This window comes from Cnephaeus nilssonii (assembly GCF_951640355.1).
Source record: "Cnephaeus nilssonii genome assembly, chromosome: 9".
Taxonomy (NCBI): Eukaryota; Metazoa; Chordata; class Mammalia; order Chiroptera; family Vespertilionidae; genus Cnephaeus; species Cnephaeus nilssonii.
This window is the reverse complement of record NC_137080.1, coordinates 37,131,810-37,151,913: the sequence shown is the minus strand read 5'-3', so window position 1 is coordinate 37,151,913 and position 20,104 is coordinate 37,131,810. Positions and strand designations below refer to the sequence as shown.

At 38.6% G+C, this 20,104-nt stretch overlaps 1 protein-coding gene across 1 annotated transcript in view; it reads left to right on the top strand.

The window, feature by feature from the left end:
- Positions 1-20,104, top strand: part of FIG4 (FIG4 phosphoinositide 5-phosphatase) — a 94,525-nt gene that overhangs the window by 41,491 nt on the left and 32,930 nt on the right. Inside the window, exons 13-19 of the mRNA XM_079779971.1 lie at positions 17-62; positions 744-892; positions 1,856-2,022; positions 6,978-7,116; positions 14,631-14,689; positions 16,142-16,289; positions 18,951-19,034. Of these exons, the coding sequence (XP_079636097.1) occupies positions 17-62; positions 744-892; positions 1,856-2,022; positions 6,978-7,116; positions 14,631-14,689; positions 16,142-16,289; positions 18,951-19,034 (792 nt within the window). The remainder of the gene's footprint in view (positions 1-16; positions 63-743; positions 893-1,855; positions 2,023-6,977; positions 7,117-14,630; positions 14,690-16,141; positions 16,290-18,950; positions 19,035-20,104) is intronic.

The following is a 20,104-nucleotide window of genomic DNA, read 5'->3' as shown; positions in this document are numbered from 1 at the left end:
TGTTTTTTTTAAACAGGTGGAATGATCTAGGAGGATGTGTGATCCCCACTGGTCGCCTGCAGGTATAGACAACATTATATAAATAATGAATAGAATCTGTATCATAGTATATGACGTTTTCTGAAAGCAACCATTGAGAGACATACTTCTTATTTAATGCAGAATTATTAATTTATTTGGGAATAATTTTTAAAAGCCTTACTGCTGGTGCTTAACTCCTACAAAGGATATACAGCTAAAATAATAATGGCCCACAGATTTTTTTTCTATATATTATAAATTTTATTATTGGAAATAGAAACATAAGCCAAAATGTGAAAAGAATAAGTTAGAATGACTTCGGAAAATGAGCCAGGTATGATCACTATATACATTAATTATGCTTTAAGGGTAATATGGCTTCAACCACTGAATACTTGATTTGTGCAGTAAAGGAAACATATCAGGAAAAAAGCACATATTTTACTAATTGGTACATGTGGAAAATGTTAGTTATGTGTTTTATCTTGTTAAACTAAGGAAGAAAATTCAAATATAGACTAGAAGGTGTAATGATGCTGTTGTAACAATAAATGAGCAGCAACTATGACCTTTCATAATTTAAGAAGTGTTCATTATTTGTTCAGGAATAATACCCTGCCTACAGATTTCTTCTCCTTCTTAAAGAAAAGAGATCCAAGTAGGATGGAAGTCATTTTGCTGACTGAATAATGACTAAAAGTCTTGAGGTATTTCTCTTTTAGACTGGTGTTCTTCGAACCAACTGTGTGGACTGTTTAGATCGCACCAACACAGCGCAGTTTATGGTAGGAAAATGTGCTTTGGCTTATCAGCTGTATTCCTTGGGATTGATTGACAAGCCTAATCTGCAGTTTGATACAGATGCAGTCAGGTAAGCCTTAGTTTCTGCCTTTTGAATGCTGGTAATGACAGAAAGCAAACCTGATTAAGAATAAGGACTTTTATGAACTCGTTTGTACTTTTAGCTTCTCAAAAATTATGTTGCTTATTACCCAAGTTAATTCTGTAATAAATATTTCTATTAAATACTTGTGTATTGTTGCTATGATTTTTTTGTTAATTATCAATAAACACCATGTCCTTTAGACAAATCCAAAGTAAATAAATCCTAACTAGTGGGTTTTTAAAAAAGTCCAGATTACATTAGGAAAAAAAATGTGCCTTCATACATTTTGAACTTAAAAATAGAAGACATATAAATAATTGATTCCTCATTAAGGATTGTTTTCTTCACTGTGCATTGGATCCATGGCATTGCATGAAGTATTATTTCTTGAAAATACAGTGAGAGCTGTTATTGGTCATCTGCAATAGTCAGAAAGACTGTCAAGGGAAGTGATCAGCTTTCAAGTAGCCAGATCCACAGTTATCACTGCATTGAAAGTCTTTAAGAGGCACTAGAAGAAACATAAGTTTCAACCTTGTATTTTCATGAAAGAATATGGCCTATCTGTGTGTGATCAGAGCATGTCCTTCTTCTCAAAAGGCAATTCAGAGAGAACAGAAAATTCCACTGTGGGAGGTAAATTGATCTGACAGGCTGCAGATAGTTAGACATCTTTTAATAAGGGAGAACCGTCTGGCTTTAGTGGGTTGTTTTTGGTGTCCCGCTTCCTTTTTAGTGTTTTCTGTGACTTTGTTGCTCATTAGACAATTACTGTAAAATATAAAATATTTTGCATTTGTATTTCTCTTCAAAATGTTGAAGGGTCTACTTGAAAGGAATGGTTCAGAGAATTTATACAGTAAAAGCCTTGTTTTGAGTCTGTGACTAAGTGAATAATGCGTAATACTTTTTCTAAAATTCTTTAATGTTTGTATTTATTTTGCTTAGGTTATTTGAGGAACTCTATGAAGATCATGGGGATACCCTGTCCCTTCAGTATGGCGGCTCTCAACTTGTTCATCGTGTAAAAACCTACAGAAAAATAGCACCATGGACCCAGCACTCAAAAGATATCATGCAGACCCTGTCTAGGTATTACAGCAATGCTTTTTCAGGTAATTCTGGAGCATTAAGCACTTCTAAGACTTATCCCAATGGGCATTTTTTCTTCATATATGTGTGTGTGTGTGTGTGTGTGTGTGTGTGTGTGTGTGTGTATATACACACATATACATATATATATATATATGTATACTGTTTTGTTTTTTTAGCTATCTGGTTAAGTAAAATTCAAAATTAGATGTTTAAAAAGATTAAATAAAATATAATCTGTCACTTAGAAGGTGCTCAATAATCATTCGTTCAACAAATGCATGAATAAACTTTGTATTTTAAATAGGCATGTTTGCATTTTGCCACCCATAATTGGAACTTTTACATAATGCAAAAGTTATTTACAACATATATTGATTCCCTGTTTCTGTCTCTGTATTTCTGCTTACTATCTATTTATATATATATATATAAAAGCCAAGCGACTGGAACAACCAGTCACTATGACATGCACTGTGGCTGTCCAACCAGCCTGAAGGGGCGGAGCCAGCCGGACCCCACCCATGCACGAATTTGTGAACATAGCCTCTAGTCTATATGTATATAAAAAGCCCACAACCGGAACGCTGTAACAACCAGAACAACCGGTCGCTATAATGCCCCCTGCAGCCAGGGAACTGGCCCAATCCGGGGTGAGGCAGGCCAACCAACCTCCCGTAGCCCCTCCCCCGGCTGGCCCTACCCCTGATCGCCCCCTTACCCCAATAGGGGGCAGGGCTGGCTGGCCAACCTCCTGTAGCCCCTCCTTCTACCTGCCCCCACCCCAAATCAGCCCCCCACTTCGATTAGGGGTAGGGCCAGCCAGCCAACTGCCTGTGGCCCCTCCCCCTGGCTGGCCCTGCCCCCGATCGGCCCCCCTACCCCAATCAGGGGTGGAGCCAGCCAGACAACCACCCACAGTCCCTCCCCCTGGCCAGCTCTATCACCAATCAGCCCCCACCACCCCGATCGGAGTGGGCTGGCCAGCCAAACTCCCGCCATCTCCTCCTCTCGATCGGGGCCGGTCCGGTCAGACCCCACCCATGCAGGAATTCATGCACTGGGCCTCTAGTGTGTAGATAAAAATGTTTGAGGGCATTGAATCATTATTATTATTTTTAAAAGATTTTTAGCCCTAACTGGTTTGGCTCAGTGGATAGAGCATTGGCCTGCAGACTGATGGGTCCCAGGTTCGATTCCAGTCAAGGGCATGTACCTTGGTTGCGGGCACATCCCCAGTGGGGGGTGTACAGGAGGCAGCTGATCGATCTTTCTAACTCTATCCCTCTCCCTTCCTCTCTGTAAAAAAATCAATAAAAAATATATTAAAAAAAAAGAAAAAAAGATTTTAAAATAGATTTTTAGAGAGGGAGGGAGGGTGAAGGAAGAGAGAGAGAGAAATATCAATATGATAGCGAAATATCAATCTACTGCCTCCTGCACACTCTCATTTGGGGATTGAGCCCACAACCTGGGCATGTGCCCTGACTGGGAATCAAACTGACACCCAACCAACTGAGCCATGCCGACCAGGGTAAATCATTATTTTTTTAAATAGGATTCATGTCTTGACAATTGCCTAAGAATGTAAATATCACAGATTTAAAAAAAATAGCTAGAAATGAATGGTAACATTAACACTAAGTTATTTTCTTATTTGTGACTTGCAAATACTAACAGTAACAAGTTGTTAAAGTGGCACTTTTCCTGCCTCCATACTGATGGAATTTCCAATGCAATAGATTTCACAGACTAAAGTGATTGTGAGGCAAATCCCCAGGCGCAGAATTTGCAGAAGCATGTGCAGTGACTGAATCTGTGAGTCAGGCTCATGAACCAGGTCAGGGATAAAAAAGTGTACAGCATGTGGAGAAGAAAGATTGGTAAAGAGATTCTCTGAAGTGAGCCGTTGCCTTGTAGTGACTGTTACTGCTGACTCCTTTACTGCAGCCTAGAGAGAGCAGGCTTCAGCGGGACCCTGGCAAGCTTGGGGCAGTGTCCTGCTGTTGGAGGGACCCCACGGAGCTGCTGGCTTTGGACTGCTGTGCTGCAAAGCTGAAGCAGCGGGACAGGCTGAGGAGAGGGCTGCCGCGTTGGAATTGCCTACCCTTGTAAAGTTGGCTGGACCAAAGGGTCCTTGAATGTTTACTGGTGGCCATGGGGGAGGGTGCTGGCATGGGGTTGGCCTACGTCCTGGTCAGAGGGACCTAGCAGCAAGAACCAGCGGGTGATCACTGAATTCGTAAGGAAGGAGTTGCAAGAAACGGACTGATATGAAAAGATGCATGTGCCCACACCACGGGAACTGTAAGAGAGTCTCTGGTGGTGGGAACTTTTGAAGTGGGCTTGGAAGCATCCACAAAAGAGTCATCTTTCAGTGTTTTTTATGACCAGAGAAAATGCAAAGCCAGTTTGCTGTACAACTGCTCAAGTGTATCAGTTTTCTATGCTGTATAACAAATTACTAAAAACTTAGCAGCTCAAAATACATGCGCTTTTATTGATTTTAGAGAGAGGAAAGGAGAGGGGGAGAGAGAGATCAATGAAAGAGAAACATTATTGTCCGCCTCCTGCATGCCCCTGCTGGGGATGGAGCCTGCAACCGGGCATATGCCCCTACCTGGAATTGAGACACCTTGACTGGTTGCCTCCCGCATTCGCCCTGACCAGGAACAGGGTGTGAACCTACAACCCAGATAGGTGCCCTTGAACTGGAGACCCTTCGGTATGCAGGCCAGTGCTCTAGCCACTGCCACACCAAGTCATGGCAAGCCTGATCTGTTTAGATACAGTGTATAATAAAACTGGTTAATGTTTAGCTGCTTGAACGGAGTTTAAATGGCACATATATTTTTTTTCCCTTTAAAGAATGATTGAGTACAAAAATAATCATTTTCTTCACTCTGATTTGGAAATTATTCCCCGAGTCCACTAGTGTTAATAAACGGGGTCCCTACCTTTCTCTAAAAAAAAAAAAAAAAAAAAAAAAAAAAAATAGCCGAAACCGGTTTGGCTCAGTGGATAGAGCGTCGGCCTGCGGACTCAAGGGTCCCAGGTTCGATACCCGTCAAGGGCATGTATCTTGGTTGCGGGCACATCCCCAGTAGGGGGAGTGCAAGAGGCAGCTGATCGATGTTTCTCTCTCATCGATGTTTCTAACTCTCTATCCCTATCTCTTCCTCTCTGTAAAAAATCAATAAAATATATTTAAAAAAATAATAATAATCATTTTGTCCTACTGAGAATCTACCTGTTTTAAGCTCTTGTCCATATCCAAAGTACCACGGTCTTCCTGAGGGTGAATGTCCTGTTTGCAGTTGAAAGTAGCCAGGAAAACATCCTCAGGTTCATGAGGCCTGGCGTGATCGTCGAGGCTTAGTAAGTAACCATAAACTCCATAGTAAAAAACCAAACAAACCAGCAGTGCATTCAAGAAGTCTTCATTATGCACCTTTGAAAGAATATCCTTTATTTAGTTATTTTTCTCACATCCTGCATTTTATCATATTTGCTTCAAATTAAAGGAAGCTACTATTAGTTTTAAAGGATGAAAGACACTCCTTGAAAACATAACTGAAAAATGGAAAGCTTTTCTAGATAGAATTAAGATATTTTGAGGTACCGCATAGATGAGTTAATAAGAGCCATTAAAGCTATTCTAGAAGCATAAAGAACGTAATTACTGTGAGAGCAGTATGTTTACTTTTGTATTGTGTAAAGAGGATGCGAGAATGCCTGCATCATTTAATATTTGATATTTTCTCCCAGCAAATGACAAAAATCACCCAAATATATTCAGCATATAAACACATGCCTTTTACATATTAGTGTTAGCTTGACAGGTAAGTGGTGTTTTAATGGGATGCTTCCTGTGAAAATAGTAATAACTCGAATACATGCTTGATGTACCATATTTCATTTATTGCTTTTACTGAAGCGACCAAATAGCCCAATGAGAACAATGTTGCTAATTTCAGATTATATCTGTGTTCACAACTGCTGTTGGAAGAAAGTTGATTTCCTGATAATGTTATGTTATTTCAAAAGCAGTCATTACTGCTGTGCTATCTTTTGAGTTCCGTACTCATTCTTAGAAAGAGGTCATTATTACATTGTGGATGTCTGCCCCAAACTTGAATACACAGGGCTGAGACAAGAATGGAAAGAAGGAAATGAGGGGAAGAATGAAGGATGCTAGGAGAAAAGGGTGCAGAATGGGAAGGGTGGTTCATGAGATCACCTCAGTGCTCATCATCATTTTACCAAGACTTAATTAGAAAAGGAAGGGGAAATACTTTTTTTTTTAATTTTCAGTAATTTTGGAGTGGTTGAATAGTTAGAATGAGGCTGTTATCTGTGTGCCCACTCTGCCTTCATTATCAAACACAAAAGGGATGGCCCAAGTCAACAGCTGGGGGTGGGGGAGAAACAGACAATGTAAACATATCTCTGCTAAAGAAATGGAGAATACCTTTCCAAGGACTAAAAGTGGCACTATGCAAAACCAACTTGTTCAAGGTTGTGCAACAGAATATGGGTAGTAATTGTGTTATTTTATTTGTTTCTGCTGTCTCTGCTTGTCTTTGCAATAAAGTGCAGATGTATTTGTTTCAAGAAAACTAACAAAGGGTGAGAATATGCTTTATTCTAAAAATAAAATCACTATGGTATTATGGCAGTGTTTAAAGATTTTTAAGACTCTCTCAAAATTCAAAAAGCAGTTTATATGCACCATCCTCTATATTATGAGAGGTATGGAGTAAAAGGATACATTTTGAAGCAAATTTTGAATTCTGCTCAAAAACTTGGTGACTGTTTACATTTTGTTTGTGTGTGTGATTTTTGAAGTATAAATAGTATTATTTTCAAAGGCGTATTCTGTGAAATCACAGTTGTTCCCATATCCTCCTGAGAAAACATTCTCTGAGTTGTATATGTCGGCAATGGAATTTCTGAAATACGTATTTTTGCTTTTTAGATGCTGATAGACAGGATTCCATTAATCTCTTCCTGGGAGTTTTCCATCCCACTGAAGGAAAACCTCATCTCTGGGAACTCCCAACAGATTTTTATCTGCATCATAAAAACACCATGAGCCTTTTACCAACAAGAAGAAGGTATTTTTCTTCCTATCTCAGAGATTTGATATTATTTTGAAAATGAGATAATTTTTCTTTTTGAGAAGTAATCACATAGGCCAGTGGTCGGCAGACTCTTAGTCAACAGAGCCAAATATCAACAGTACAACGATTGAAATTTCTTTTGAGAGCCAAATTTTTTAAACTTAAACTTCTAACGCCACTTCTTCAAAATAGACTCGCCCAGGCTGTGGTATTTTGTGGAAGAGCCACATTCAAGGGGCCAAAGAGCCGTATGTGGCTCGCGAGCTGCAGTTTGCCGACCACGGACATAGGCTAAGTAGTAAGCGATCCTACATGTTTGCCATGAGAAATTTGGCACCTTTGAGGTCCTCATAGTAGCTTTGGGAAATTGTTGTTAACACTTGGTGTTTTGCCTTTTCCATAAGATAAAAAGTTTCAGAACTTCATCAGTGAACGTAAGTTATGGCTCCACTACAGCAAACCATCAACATCATCTTTGAGTGCTTCCTACAAACTTGAAACTCTGCACAGTTCTGACACCTGGGGAGTCAGTCTTTGGCTTTCCAAGTGTGGGGTCTCAGTGGCATCACTTTGGTGTTCTTTCCTCCAGAAAGCACAGGAGGCGAGAGCAGTGACTTTCGTGGCAGATGCCACGCCCGTCACCCCTACCACTTAATATGGGCTTTCTGGGGTCATTCACCAGTACAGGTTATTCTGATGACAGTTAAATTGGAATTAATATTCTCAAAACAAACGAACGGTTTACCTGAAGCATTTTAACAGCACACCCTGTAGTGTAGGCCTCAAGGTCGGGTAGACTTGAGTTGGAGCCTTTGCATTTGTGTGATCTTGGACTTGTTACTTAACCTTTCTCCTGGTCTGCAAAATATGATGGGACATACTCACAGTCATTGTGAGGATTTAATGAGAAGACCCGTTCATGTTTTTAATTGAGTTGCCATGTACTCATATAATCCATTTTGCCACAGGAGCAGCATTTTCACATATATGAGGTTGGAGCCTCGTCCATTCTGCTCACATGTCAATTTCTCTTTCATAATGCTCTTCTCTCCTAGCATCAGTTTGATATAGCCCTTATTTGTGCCCCGATGCCTCCTAAACACTAGAGGGGTCATTGGTAGTCTGTACTAATTATGTACTGATGCTACAGCTATTATCAAATTCTGTTACTTCAGGAACCTTGAAAATATTAAGGAAGTGTCAGAGTTTATATGTTTCTCAAATTTGTTATTGGAATAACCAACTTAATATATTTTTTAATTTAATAAATCTTTATTGTTCAGATTATTACAATTGTTCCTCTTTTTTCCCCCATAGCTCCCCTCCACCCAGTTCCCACCCCACCCTCTGCCCTTACGCCCCCCCTCCTCATCATAGGTGTACGATTTTTGTCCAGTCTCTTCCCGCACCCCCCACACCCCCTTCCCCCCGAGAATTGTCAGTTCATTCCCTTTCTATGCCCCTGATTCTATTATATTCACCAGTTTATTCTGTTCATCAGATTTTTTATTCACTTGATTTTTAGATTCACTTGTTGATAGATATGTATTTGTTGTTCATAATTTTTATCTTTACCTTTTTCTTTTTCCTCCTCTTCTTAAAGAATACCTTTCAGCATTTCATATAATCCTGGTTTGGTGGTGATGAACTCCTTTAGCTTTTTCTTATCTGTGAAGCTCTTTATCTGCCCTTCAATTCTGAATGATAGCTTTGCTGGGTAGAGTAATCTTGGTTGTAGGTTCTTGCTATTCATCACTTTGAATATTTCTTGCCACTCCTGTCTGGCCTGAATAGTTTCTGTTGAGAAGTCAGCTGACAGTCGTATGGGTGCTCCCTTGTAGGTAACTAACTGTTTTTCTCTTGCTGCTTTTAATATTCTCTCTTTGTCTTTTGCTCTTGGCATTTTAATTATGATGTGTCTTGGTGTGGTCCTCTTTGAATTCCTTTTCTTTGGGGTTCTCTGTGCTTCCTGGACTTGTAAGTCTATTTCTTTCACCAGGCGGGGGAAGTTTTCTGTCATTATTTCTTCAAATAGGTTTTCAGTATCTTGCGCTCTCTCTCTTCTTCTGGCACCCCCATAATTCTGATGTTGGTACACTTGAGGTTGTCCCAGAGGCTTCTTACATTATCTTCCCAACTTTTTGGATTCTTTTTTCTTCTTGCTTTTCCAGTTGAGTGTTTTTTGCTTCTTTGTATTTCAAATCTTTGACTTTATTCTTGCAATCCTCTAGTCTGCTGTTAGATCTCTGTATAATATTTTTTATTTCAGTCAGTGTATGCTTAATTTTTAGTTGGTCCTTTTTCATATCCTTGAGGGTCTCACTGGGAGAACTTCTGTGCTGGAGACTTGCAAAAGCCTCTGTGCTCAGCTTGGATGGGGCGGAGTCTCAGGGAGGAGCAGACAGCATTGGTTTCCTGTCAGCCCTGCCCTAATAGGCCCCTGTGTAAGTGCTGCAAGCACCTCTGAGAGAAAGCCACCCTTGAGTTCCGCCCGCTGCTAGATAGTTCAGTTTCTAACTTATAGCCTCTTTAACATTTGAATTAGTCTGGGTCCCCAGAGTCTCACCTGGAACTGGAGTTCAGTGCAATTGGGAGCTTTTGTCTTCCTCCTGCTTGAGAAAGCCAGCCGCGTACTCAGTTGCCCGCCCTCTCCGCATGCACACGCCTTGGTACCTCTGCCTCCTGCAGCTCCTCTGAGTCTCAATGTGCTTTTCTCTTTCCTTCCTTCTAGTTGTAGAATTTCCACTCAGCCAGCCTTGGATGATGTCCGTTTTGTCTTTTAGTTGTAGTTTTGAAATTGTTGTGCAAGACAGCAGTTTAGGTGTTTACCTATGCCGCCATCTTGGTTTCTCCCAACCAACTTAATATTTAAGCTTACTTTCCCTATAAATGAAGCACAGCTGGTTCTTACATTAAATTTAATATTAATAAATGCTTATCTATATGAATTTTTGCTGATAGAAAATTTAGAACTAATTATGTTTATTTCATGAGAGATGAGTGTAAATACCTTTATTTAGCTTTGGTGATGCAATTGACTATTAGCAAATGTGGTTGATTTTCTGAAATTTTCTATTACCTTAAAGCAGCGATTTTCAACTTTTTCCACCTCATGGCACACCTAAACTAATTACTAAAAATTTGTGGCACATCAAACAATATGTTATACCTTTTGCCAATCTGACAAAAAAATAATTTTGATTCATTCACACCAGACAGTTATTGTTGTATTGGCTGTTGTCATTTTTTTTTAACTTGACAATCTAAGAGAAAATAAGTCAGTGCCCCTGACTTAAAGGTATTGCATGTTTTAAAAATTCTTGTGGCTCGAAAAAAAAAAGAAAATAAAAAAATTCTTGTGGCTCATCAGTTGAAAATCACTGCCTTAAAATATTGAAGCTATTACTACACAACTTGGGAACAACCAAAACTTGATTTTCTACTGCAAAAATTAGCCAGGATATTATCTTGAGTTACACACCTGAGGCAGGCAATATTGGAGCTTATTTGTGGGAATAAAAAGAAGCTGGCGTTACATCCATTTTATTTAAAACAAAGGAAACTGAGGTACAGAGAGAATGTGCCTCGACTGAGATTATTCAGCTAGTTAGATGATTCAGTAAGCATGAGCGATAAGCCTGCTACTGAAAATAAAATTTTATCAAAGTAGATAATATGGCTCTCAGTTGATTTGGTTTCCTGTTTTTGCTTTTTTTCTCCAGAATGTTAGTAACCAAAAACTGGTTAATGGCATCAACAATTGATGTTTCCCATAAGCATTACTTATAAATACTATAAGATAAATTTCAGTGTTTTATTTTGGACTTGTTAGTGTTACCCACCTATCCTGGTTATTTTAGAGACTGTTGAATGAGTATTATAATTTTCAGATGAAATGAACAATTTACCAAAGGCAGTACAAGACAGGAGCGTGAACTTAAGCGTTTTGTAGAGCTGAGTTGGAATTTGTGTAACTGTGTGACCTTAGACCTGTTATTTAACCCCTGGAAATGTTGTTTGAAGACAAGTTCACACATTCTCAAAATCTCATCTTCTCTAACCTATAGCCTCTTTAGCATTCAGAATGCCCTTTCCTGTATGTATTCTAGTCAATGCCATGTTCTTGGTAAACTGTGGTCCCCAGATCTGTGTCTGATAGTAGAGCTTGGTCTGATTTGTGCCAACTATTGTGGGCCACTGGGACCATTTCTCCCTTTGTCCTGGATGTTCTATTTTTATCACTAAGTGTTAGATTTCCATTAGCTGCTTTCAGTGGTGCCGTCACATTGTTAACTCTCTGAGCATCCTGTCCATTAGAACTCCCAAGTCTTTTTTAACATGTCCTGCTGCCATACCTTCTCGCTATACCATTTTTGTCATGCTCATATACACTCTGCTTGCTTCCAAACAGAAGTACTTAAATATGTATCCTTTTTATTAGTTGTTCACCTCTAGATTTGTAGCTTCTTCAGATTTAATTAGCCGGGCCATCTTGATGCTAATGCAAGTCCTTGATGGAAAGTGTTGAATAAAATAGGGTAGCTGGCAGGGCCCTGTGAGATAGCACCAGATACCTTCTTCCACTTTAAAATTGTTTTGTTATTGTTGGTTGCAATAATTTAAACAGCTGTAACTTACCATATTGTCATCACTTAACCATGCTGTCATTCTGCCCACGTCTATCTTGTTTACAGATACCGACTGCTTTGCTAAAGTCCATACACGTTATTTCAGAGGACTCTCAAGTTAGCTAGGGGAATTAAATAGTCGTTTCAATCTCGCTGACCTTCCTATGTGTGCCGGTGGCATTGAGCACTCTTAGGACTAAGGAATGAAAAAGAGAAAAGACGCTTACTTACTGGTATGCAAAGGAGGAAGCAGCACCAACTTGCGCCTCAGTCCTCTGATCCCTGGTCCCAACGCAGATTTCCGTCCTGGTGCAGTGCTCTTCCTCTGAATAAATGCACCCGATGGTGGAGGTAATGAGGAGTCCCCGTCCCAGGTTTAGTCCTCTCACACGTTCTCGTCCTCCACCCAACGCAGCTCGTCTTCCCCAGGGCAGGCATTTCTCCTGGGCTTCTTTGCTTCTGAGACCCACTCAGAGTAGTTGGACTTTTAAAAAGTATTGTTAAGTTGCATTGCATTGTGTTGCTTAGGGAAACACAGTTTAGCAATATTTTAAAAAAATGTGTGGCCTGGTCTCAAATCGCTAATACAATTCTCTTAATTATTTTTCTCCACATGATGCATTCTGAGTTATAACACATTTTTATATAATGTTTCTTTTGTTTTGTAAGTAAGACAATTGTGAGCAAAATTCTTTAGGAAATTCCTTATACACTAGCTGGTACTTCTGTGCTTTCCTCATCTGCCACGGTTAGCTCATTGCAAAATAGAACTTACCTCTCTCTCTCTCTCTCTCTCTCTCTCTCTCTCTCTCTCTCTCACACACACACACACACACACACACACACACACACACACACACACACACACACATCTCTTAAACAGTTATCCCATGTCTTTTTCATTCCCCTGATCTGATAGTCTGATTCTCCTACCAGAAAAGAAATGAGAATAGCCTGGTGTGGCTTGTTTGAGTAAATATATGTGGATTCATAGAAGTCACTGAGTTACACACCTGAGGCAGGCAATATTGGAGCTTATTTGTGGGAATAAAAAGAAGCTGGCGTTACATCCTTTTAGGTTACTCACAAAATATCTCTAGTGAATACTTGATTCTATTATCTTTTGGAATGTATCACCCTCTTGCCTCTGAGCATCAAGACTACATTTTCCCATTTCTAGTTAAATTCCATTCTTTACTATTCCTTAGAAGAGTATTGATCTCAACTGTACCAAGACTTGAATGCTGTTAGAGATGCTCTGTTGCTTCCTTCTGTCTCTTGGGCTGTGTATGGTTCCCTCTTACCTTGTATTTTTCTCTTTCCAGCATGAAACTCATCATGGCTGGTAAAGATAGAAACTGGAACTGAGTAACTCTACTTTCTCTGTCATTATTTTTAACATGGCATTGCTAACACACCGAGCGGTGCTTGACACACAGCAGGTGCTTAATAAATGTTGAAAGACTAATAAGTCTGCAAGCAGACTTATTCCTTTTCTGTTCTTTTCATGCCCCAAAGCCTTGCTATTCAAAAAGCAGTCTGAGGACCAGCCCCTTTGACATCACCCAGGAGTTGTCATAAATGCAGAGTCTCAGGCCCCTCTATTGAATCAGAACCTGCCTTTTGACAGGAACTCCAAATGATCTGTGTGTGCATTGAGTTTGGAGAAGTACTGCTCTGAAGCACAACTTCAGTCTCAGCAAAACTTTGGGAGCCTTTCCTGCTATTGTAACACTTTCCTCCCTCACAGTTCATTAGGCTTCATGTTCCTTTCTTCATCATCCTTGGTTATGTATTCCACGTGCCATCTCTAGGGGAGTTCTCTGTGTTGCCTATTTCATTTAAATACTTCTCCATTCTTCATAATTAGAATTATTCAAAATTTTGATGTCAGCATTTTATTTTTAGAAAGCCTTTCATTTATTTTAAAATTACATTTTTAGCAGTTTAGGCTATAGGCTCTTTTTTCTGAACCTTTTGAAAATTTTGATATGCCATTTCGTATCATTCCCCTGCCTAGCTCTTATGAACTTGGATATAGCATTTACCCCTTAAATATCCATTTCATAAGAATTTGATTTAGAATTAAATTCATTGGTCAGAGAGAAGGCAGTTCAGGTGAAGAAATATCCATTTCATAAGAATTTGATTTAGAATTAAATTCATTGGTCAGAGAGAAGGCAGTTTCAGATTCTCTACTCATAGAGTGTTCTAGCAAAAATCTATATGATTGAAATTCCCTACCTCACTCTGTGATCACGTAGTGAATACTTACAATTAGAGATTAACACAGCTTATACCAGTTTCTGAGGGAACTTGTTGTTTAGGACTATCCATTCACTTAATGACTTCGCTTAACTCTTTTAATGAACTGTACACACAGACCCATACACATAGAGCAGAATAGAAAAAATAATCTAACTCTCAGATAACTACGTGCAAGAGAATCTGGTTGTGGGACTTGGGTCAAGGCCCCGCTCCTCACCCGGTGGCAGAGTAATTCAGTATCATATGTTGCTGTTAGAATGCAGCACAGGCCCTGGGGAGGGTAAGCAGCAGCTCACAGAGTCTGGTGGAGTAACCCTAATCTTTTTCATCTAAAAGTAAGTACATCAGAGCATCTTGACTCTCAGATATGCTTATGGATTTTCATAGATCTGTGACACATTTGAAACAAGAAAGGGGTTGGGACAAGAATTGACATGTTGAAGACTCACTGTGCCAAAAGCTTCACAAACATATTTTTAAAAAGAAAAAGAAATTAATTTGGACATATGAGACAGCATCTTACTATAGGCTGTTCAGTTCCTTTAATCCAGTGAATTGTAGAAAACCATCATTTACATCTGGGTCCATCTTGTCTTGTTTTTTATTTTATAGTTATACTCACTGGTGGACACCAGAGGTAATAAAACATTTGCCACTGCCTTATGATGAAGGTAGGTACACTGTTTCTCTTTTGATTTTTATACTAATGTATTTTGTAATTATTCCTAAATGAGCTCAAAGCATTAAATTCTTTGCATATAATTTCTTATTAGAAAGCAATGAATGCCTTTTCAGTATTATATGTTGCTGTTAGAATAGATAAGGTAAGATATCTGACAGGGGTTGTGTTATATTTCTTGTATCTAAGTTGGTCAAAGTCTTGTATTGTGTCTTTTTATTAGGTATGTCCCTCAAATATTTACAAGATATATTAGTTTGTCGTTTTTTTTGTTTTTTTTTTTTTTAATATATTTTATTGATTTTTCTACAGAGAGGAAGAGAGAGGGATAGAGAGCTAGAAACATCGATGAGAGAGAAACATCGATCAGCTGCCTCCTGCACACCCCCCACTGGGGATGTGCCCGCAACCAAGGCACATGCCCCTGACCGGAATCGAACCCGGGACCCTTCAGTCCGCAGGCCGACGCTCTATCCACTGAGCCAAACCGGTTTCGGCAGTTTGTCGTTTTAAATGACTATATTTCTAGATATTTGGGGAGAATGAGGAGGAAGTGAAGACCATTCATAAGGAGAAGTAAAAACTTTTTCTATATCTAAGCAGTGAAAAAAAGGTACAAGTATGTGTATAAAAGTACATTTTAGTCACTAAAGTTTACATTTTATTAATTTGTCAGAAGGCAGGAATATTTTTGTGTTAAAAGAATACCCTCAAATGTACGGTACATTAGGGTAATGTTTCCAAATTTAAATAATTGCCCAGTTTTAAATAGAATTTAATCCTGGCTCTGACTGAGTTCCCTGACTTTGGGTAAGCCCGTTTTCTTACTAAGTAGGATCTACTGCCAACCTGGAACTCTCTAGTTGAGGACTCCGTCTAGTCATGGTCAACCATTCCTATTTTGGGTGGTGAAGGCCATGAAGTAAGATTGAAAATGATTTTTAGTTCTTAATACATTATTCATTGATTTTTAAATTATTTGTAACCCTGAAATTCTGGGTAAAATCATAACTCATTGCTATGAAGGTTTGGTTGTTCTAGACCAATGGAAAGGACTTTAACAGTCTAACATTGGTCATAAACATTCCTCTCTGTGTGACAGGATCTGAAATGTAAAGGAAAATTAAGTGAAATAACTACATGATTTTTACGTAGAAGGCAGAGGGTATTTAAGAACAAAAAATAATTTAAAAGGCTGAGTAACTTAGCTTCTAAAATAACTGCCTCCTCCCACCCTGACTCCCAAAGACCCTCCTGCCTCCTTGTCCCACTCAGCTTTGCATTGTCTATTCTGTGCCCATATCACTTCCCTCCCCAGTGTGTGTGTGCCAGAGGCAGGAGCTGAGCTTTGTTCAGTGCACTCTGTGAACACTGTTGCTATTACAGAAATGTTTGCTACATTTAATCTAAGGGCTTCAGGAGTAACAGGCAGTATCTCTCTTAGTTATCTGTGCTGCAAACTTTAAGAAGTTGATGGTGAAGAAATTTCACAAATACGAAGAAGAGATTGACATCCACAATGAGTTCTTCCGACCATATGAACTGAGTAGCTTTGATGATACCTTTTGCTTGGCTATGACAAGTTCAGCACGGTATGTTGTGAGTACTCGGACACTGTAAGGATTGGGGAGTACACTTTCCCTAGTTTATATAGATGTGTCTTACTTTGCCAGAACTCTATTTTGCAAACCTGCTAGCAGGTGGCTGTTCAGCCTCTGAATACCTCCCGTGATTGGGAGCCAACTGCTTCAGGAGGCAGTCCCTTCTATTGTTAGAAAACTGGGTTTAACTTCTTCCCTTTGAAAAGTAAAATCTTTCTCCCATTGGTCCTACTTCGTCATTTGAAGTAAACTCAATTTTTAAACGTGAACATCGAAATTGAGAGCAAACATAGTTAATGGAAAAGCATAGTCTCTGGTACTAGAAAGGGCAGGATATGAATCTAGACCAGCCACTGCCTACCTGTGTTACTTTAAGAAACTTATTCAATGTATCTAAGTCTCAGTTCCTTCATTTCACATCAATAGGGATGCGTGTGACACCACACATGTATATTCACACATATACCAAGTGCCTAACATAGTACCTGACACAGGTGAATGACTGAGAAATGGTGGCTACCATTATATTACAGCTTTTATTAGGCACAGGACAAGTCTAGTTCCTCTTCTGTCTGACAGTTCTCCAGTACTTGAGGAAGCAATTTTTTTTTCAGGTAAATAGTCTTCATTCTTTCTTTCATAACTCATGGGACATGTTTTCAGACTTTCCATCCTGGTCTGTCACCTTTGAACATACTTCAGTTTTCTGTCTCTTTTAAGCTGGAGGGGGAGGGCTTTTAAAAAAAAATGATGAGGCTACAATAAGAAAATCAGGCAAAGCAAATTATTTCTTGATTATTACGTTTAATACTAAAGTTTACATTTTTGTATTTAAATTCTCTTCAGATGTGACATATATGTACCTAAGCCTCACATGGTACATGTAGAAACATAATTTATGTTTTTTTCCCCCCTAGAAATTACTTTACATTTTGCTTCAGTTTTAGATGGAAAATTTGGAATTCTTACTTGCTTGATTTTCAATTAAACATGTTAACGTTTAGCAGTTTTAACTGTAAGGTCATTGTCATTTCCAGAAGTTTTCAAGTTCAAGAAAGTATGAATGATGTTGCATGCATGCATACATACAGATATACAATGGATTTTTATTTTATTTTCAAGAATTATGTTCTGTAAAATTCCTGCAGACACTAAATTAGAGAACAATGAACCTTTGCTCCTACAAATAATAGGGTTAGGTTCCTGTAAGCCTTTGGTCACAACATTTTGTCAGCCGTTCAATACATAACCGTGTTTTGTGTGTATCTGTTTAAAGATACCTTATTTAATATATACTCGTATATTGTCAATCATTAACATTGAACACGCAGCCAACAGCACTGCAGCTCATGCCTGAGTGATGCTACGCTAACACACTATTTTCTCTATAACCACTTGCTTATGCTTAGAAACACAAGACAGCTTCAGCACTAAGTTTGGGGTTCATTTTAGCCAGTGAGACCACACACACAAAAAGAGCACAAAAATATGAAAAACATGGCACCAAGTAGACTATGAAAAGGATGCGTGTTTACAGTATGAGAGCTAAAACAAGAAGGCAGGGTGTCACCTTGCTCTGCCTCAGCTGGGAGCATGAGTGTTGGGTTACTCTAATTTTCTGTGCATGCGTATGTCTGGGAGTGGTCATGAAAGCTATGTGTTGATTTGGGGGTTACAAATCAGTTCTAGTTAGTAAGCAAATTCTCAGATATGGAGTCGACAAATGAGGATCAACTGTATATGTTCAAAAAAAAGAAATATTAAACCACTTAAAATTTTAAAAACATTATCAAACTGTTTAAGAGACATTTTGAGTCAGATTCAAGATTACTGTCTTTCAAAAATGTAATATTGAGTCACACTTGGCGCAGCATCCTTGCCAACAACTGTTGCCTTTTTGGCATGTAGTGAGGAAGGGGGTCTGGCTTCAGCAGTAATAGGTAGGCCTTGCATACACACTGAGGAACCAGCTTTAGCTTCTTAGTAGGTGGTAAATTAAAAGTTTCTATTTAAAGTGTTCCAACGGTGTTTTAATGAATTAACCTTAGCCTAATGAGGTAGATGTTGATACTTAATTCATACCACTGTGTTTTTCATCATTATGTCAGTCTCCTTATGTGGGATAGTGTAATAACAACATTGTCCATAAAACTGAGTGGCTTAGTGTTTTATCATTGGTTTTTATGAGTTTAATTTTACCTGAAAACTAATCATGATCCATAATCAGAAGGTATACATCTTAGCAGTAATTCAGATATCAGCTCTGTTCTAGTAAACAAAATCTTAAATTCATAACCACTGGGCCTCATAATCATAAAGAAAATTCACAGTGAAGATTGATACCATTGAAGTTACTAAATGCCATTAGTTCATGGGGTTTTATGACCCAGATCACCTAAGCTCCCTGGAACATTTGGCTCAGAATATATAGGGGTGGGCAAAAGTAGGTTTACAAATAGATACCATAATTAATAAATAATAGCACAAGAATAAACTGTTTTGTGTACTCATCACTGTAAACCTACTTTTGCCCCACCCCTGTATGTGGCTCCAAGGGCTAAGAAGGAATAATATAAAAATGTGAATTGAATGGAAGCCATCCTTATCTGGATGTATAGTGATCTGTATGGAATTTTCTTCCCCTTTCTTCAGGGACTTTATGCCTAAGACTGTTGGCATTGATCCAAGTCCATTTACTGTGCGTAAACCAGATGAAACTGGAAAATCAGTATTGGGGTAAGATTTGCATATAGAATGAAATTTTAAAGATTCATGTAAAATAATTTAGCACTTGCAATATAATTTCCACAAAAACGAATAACTTCACATAGTTTGGGACACAGTCCATTTATTGCATCTATACAGGTAGTTTATTTATAGCACTGGGATCACTAAAGTGTTCAACATGGAAAGTAGAATATATGGAAATTTTAGCAACGTGGTGCACTTTATTATTTTAAATTAGGAATATCACAGAGGCATAAAGACAGGTAGAAGATATTGTGTGTTATGTCCTATAAGTAACTCAGCATCCTCTATTTCCCTCAACATAAAATACTTAGGTAAAATTTTATAGTCATAGTATTTGTTTTAGTTTTATTCATAGTATTTGTTTTTGTTTGCAACCTGAAGAAGCATTAAAACAAATATGCTCAGAGATTAATAGATTTTCTGTGTATTACTGTAGCATTGTTTTGAGGAAGACAGTTATTTTTTTATATCCAGTTACACAGGGAAGAAGACAAATCATGTTTACATCTTCATGCTTAGAGACGGGAGTGAAATGTGTTGTTCTAGCATAAGAATCTCTATTAACTGCCACGGACCTGAATAATCCCGGTGATAAGGTTTTCTCATGACCCTGACCAGAAACCCTGGCCAGACTGTAGATCCTGAGTCCTAATTGTATTCAGGCATGTGCATGGGGTCCTAATTGGATTTTAGCTGCATGTGATTTATAAAATTGGAGATATATTAGTATTTTCCAGACACACCATTTCTGTGGCTTAAAATAAGTGACTTTAAATAGCTACGTGTTAAACCATGGGCCAGATGCTAAGGCATTTAAAAGAAAGGATGTCCTCAGGAGTTTAGAATTCAAGGACTTCCTGACACAAATACATAAATGACCAGCTATATTAGTGTATGGCACAGAAGTGCTAGCAACTTTAACTTTTAGTTACAGAAAGTCAGAAACTAATTTTTCTATAATATCTAACCCATGGCCTTTCCTAGAACATTTCAGAATATTATGGTATTTTAAGTCCCTTGTATATAACTTTTTCAAAGAATGAAATATTAAGCAT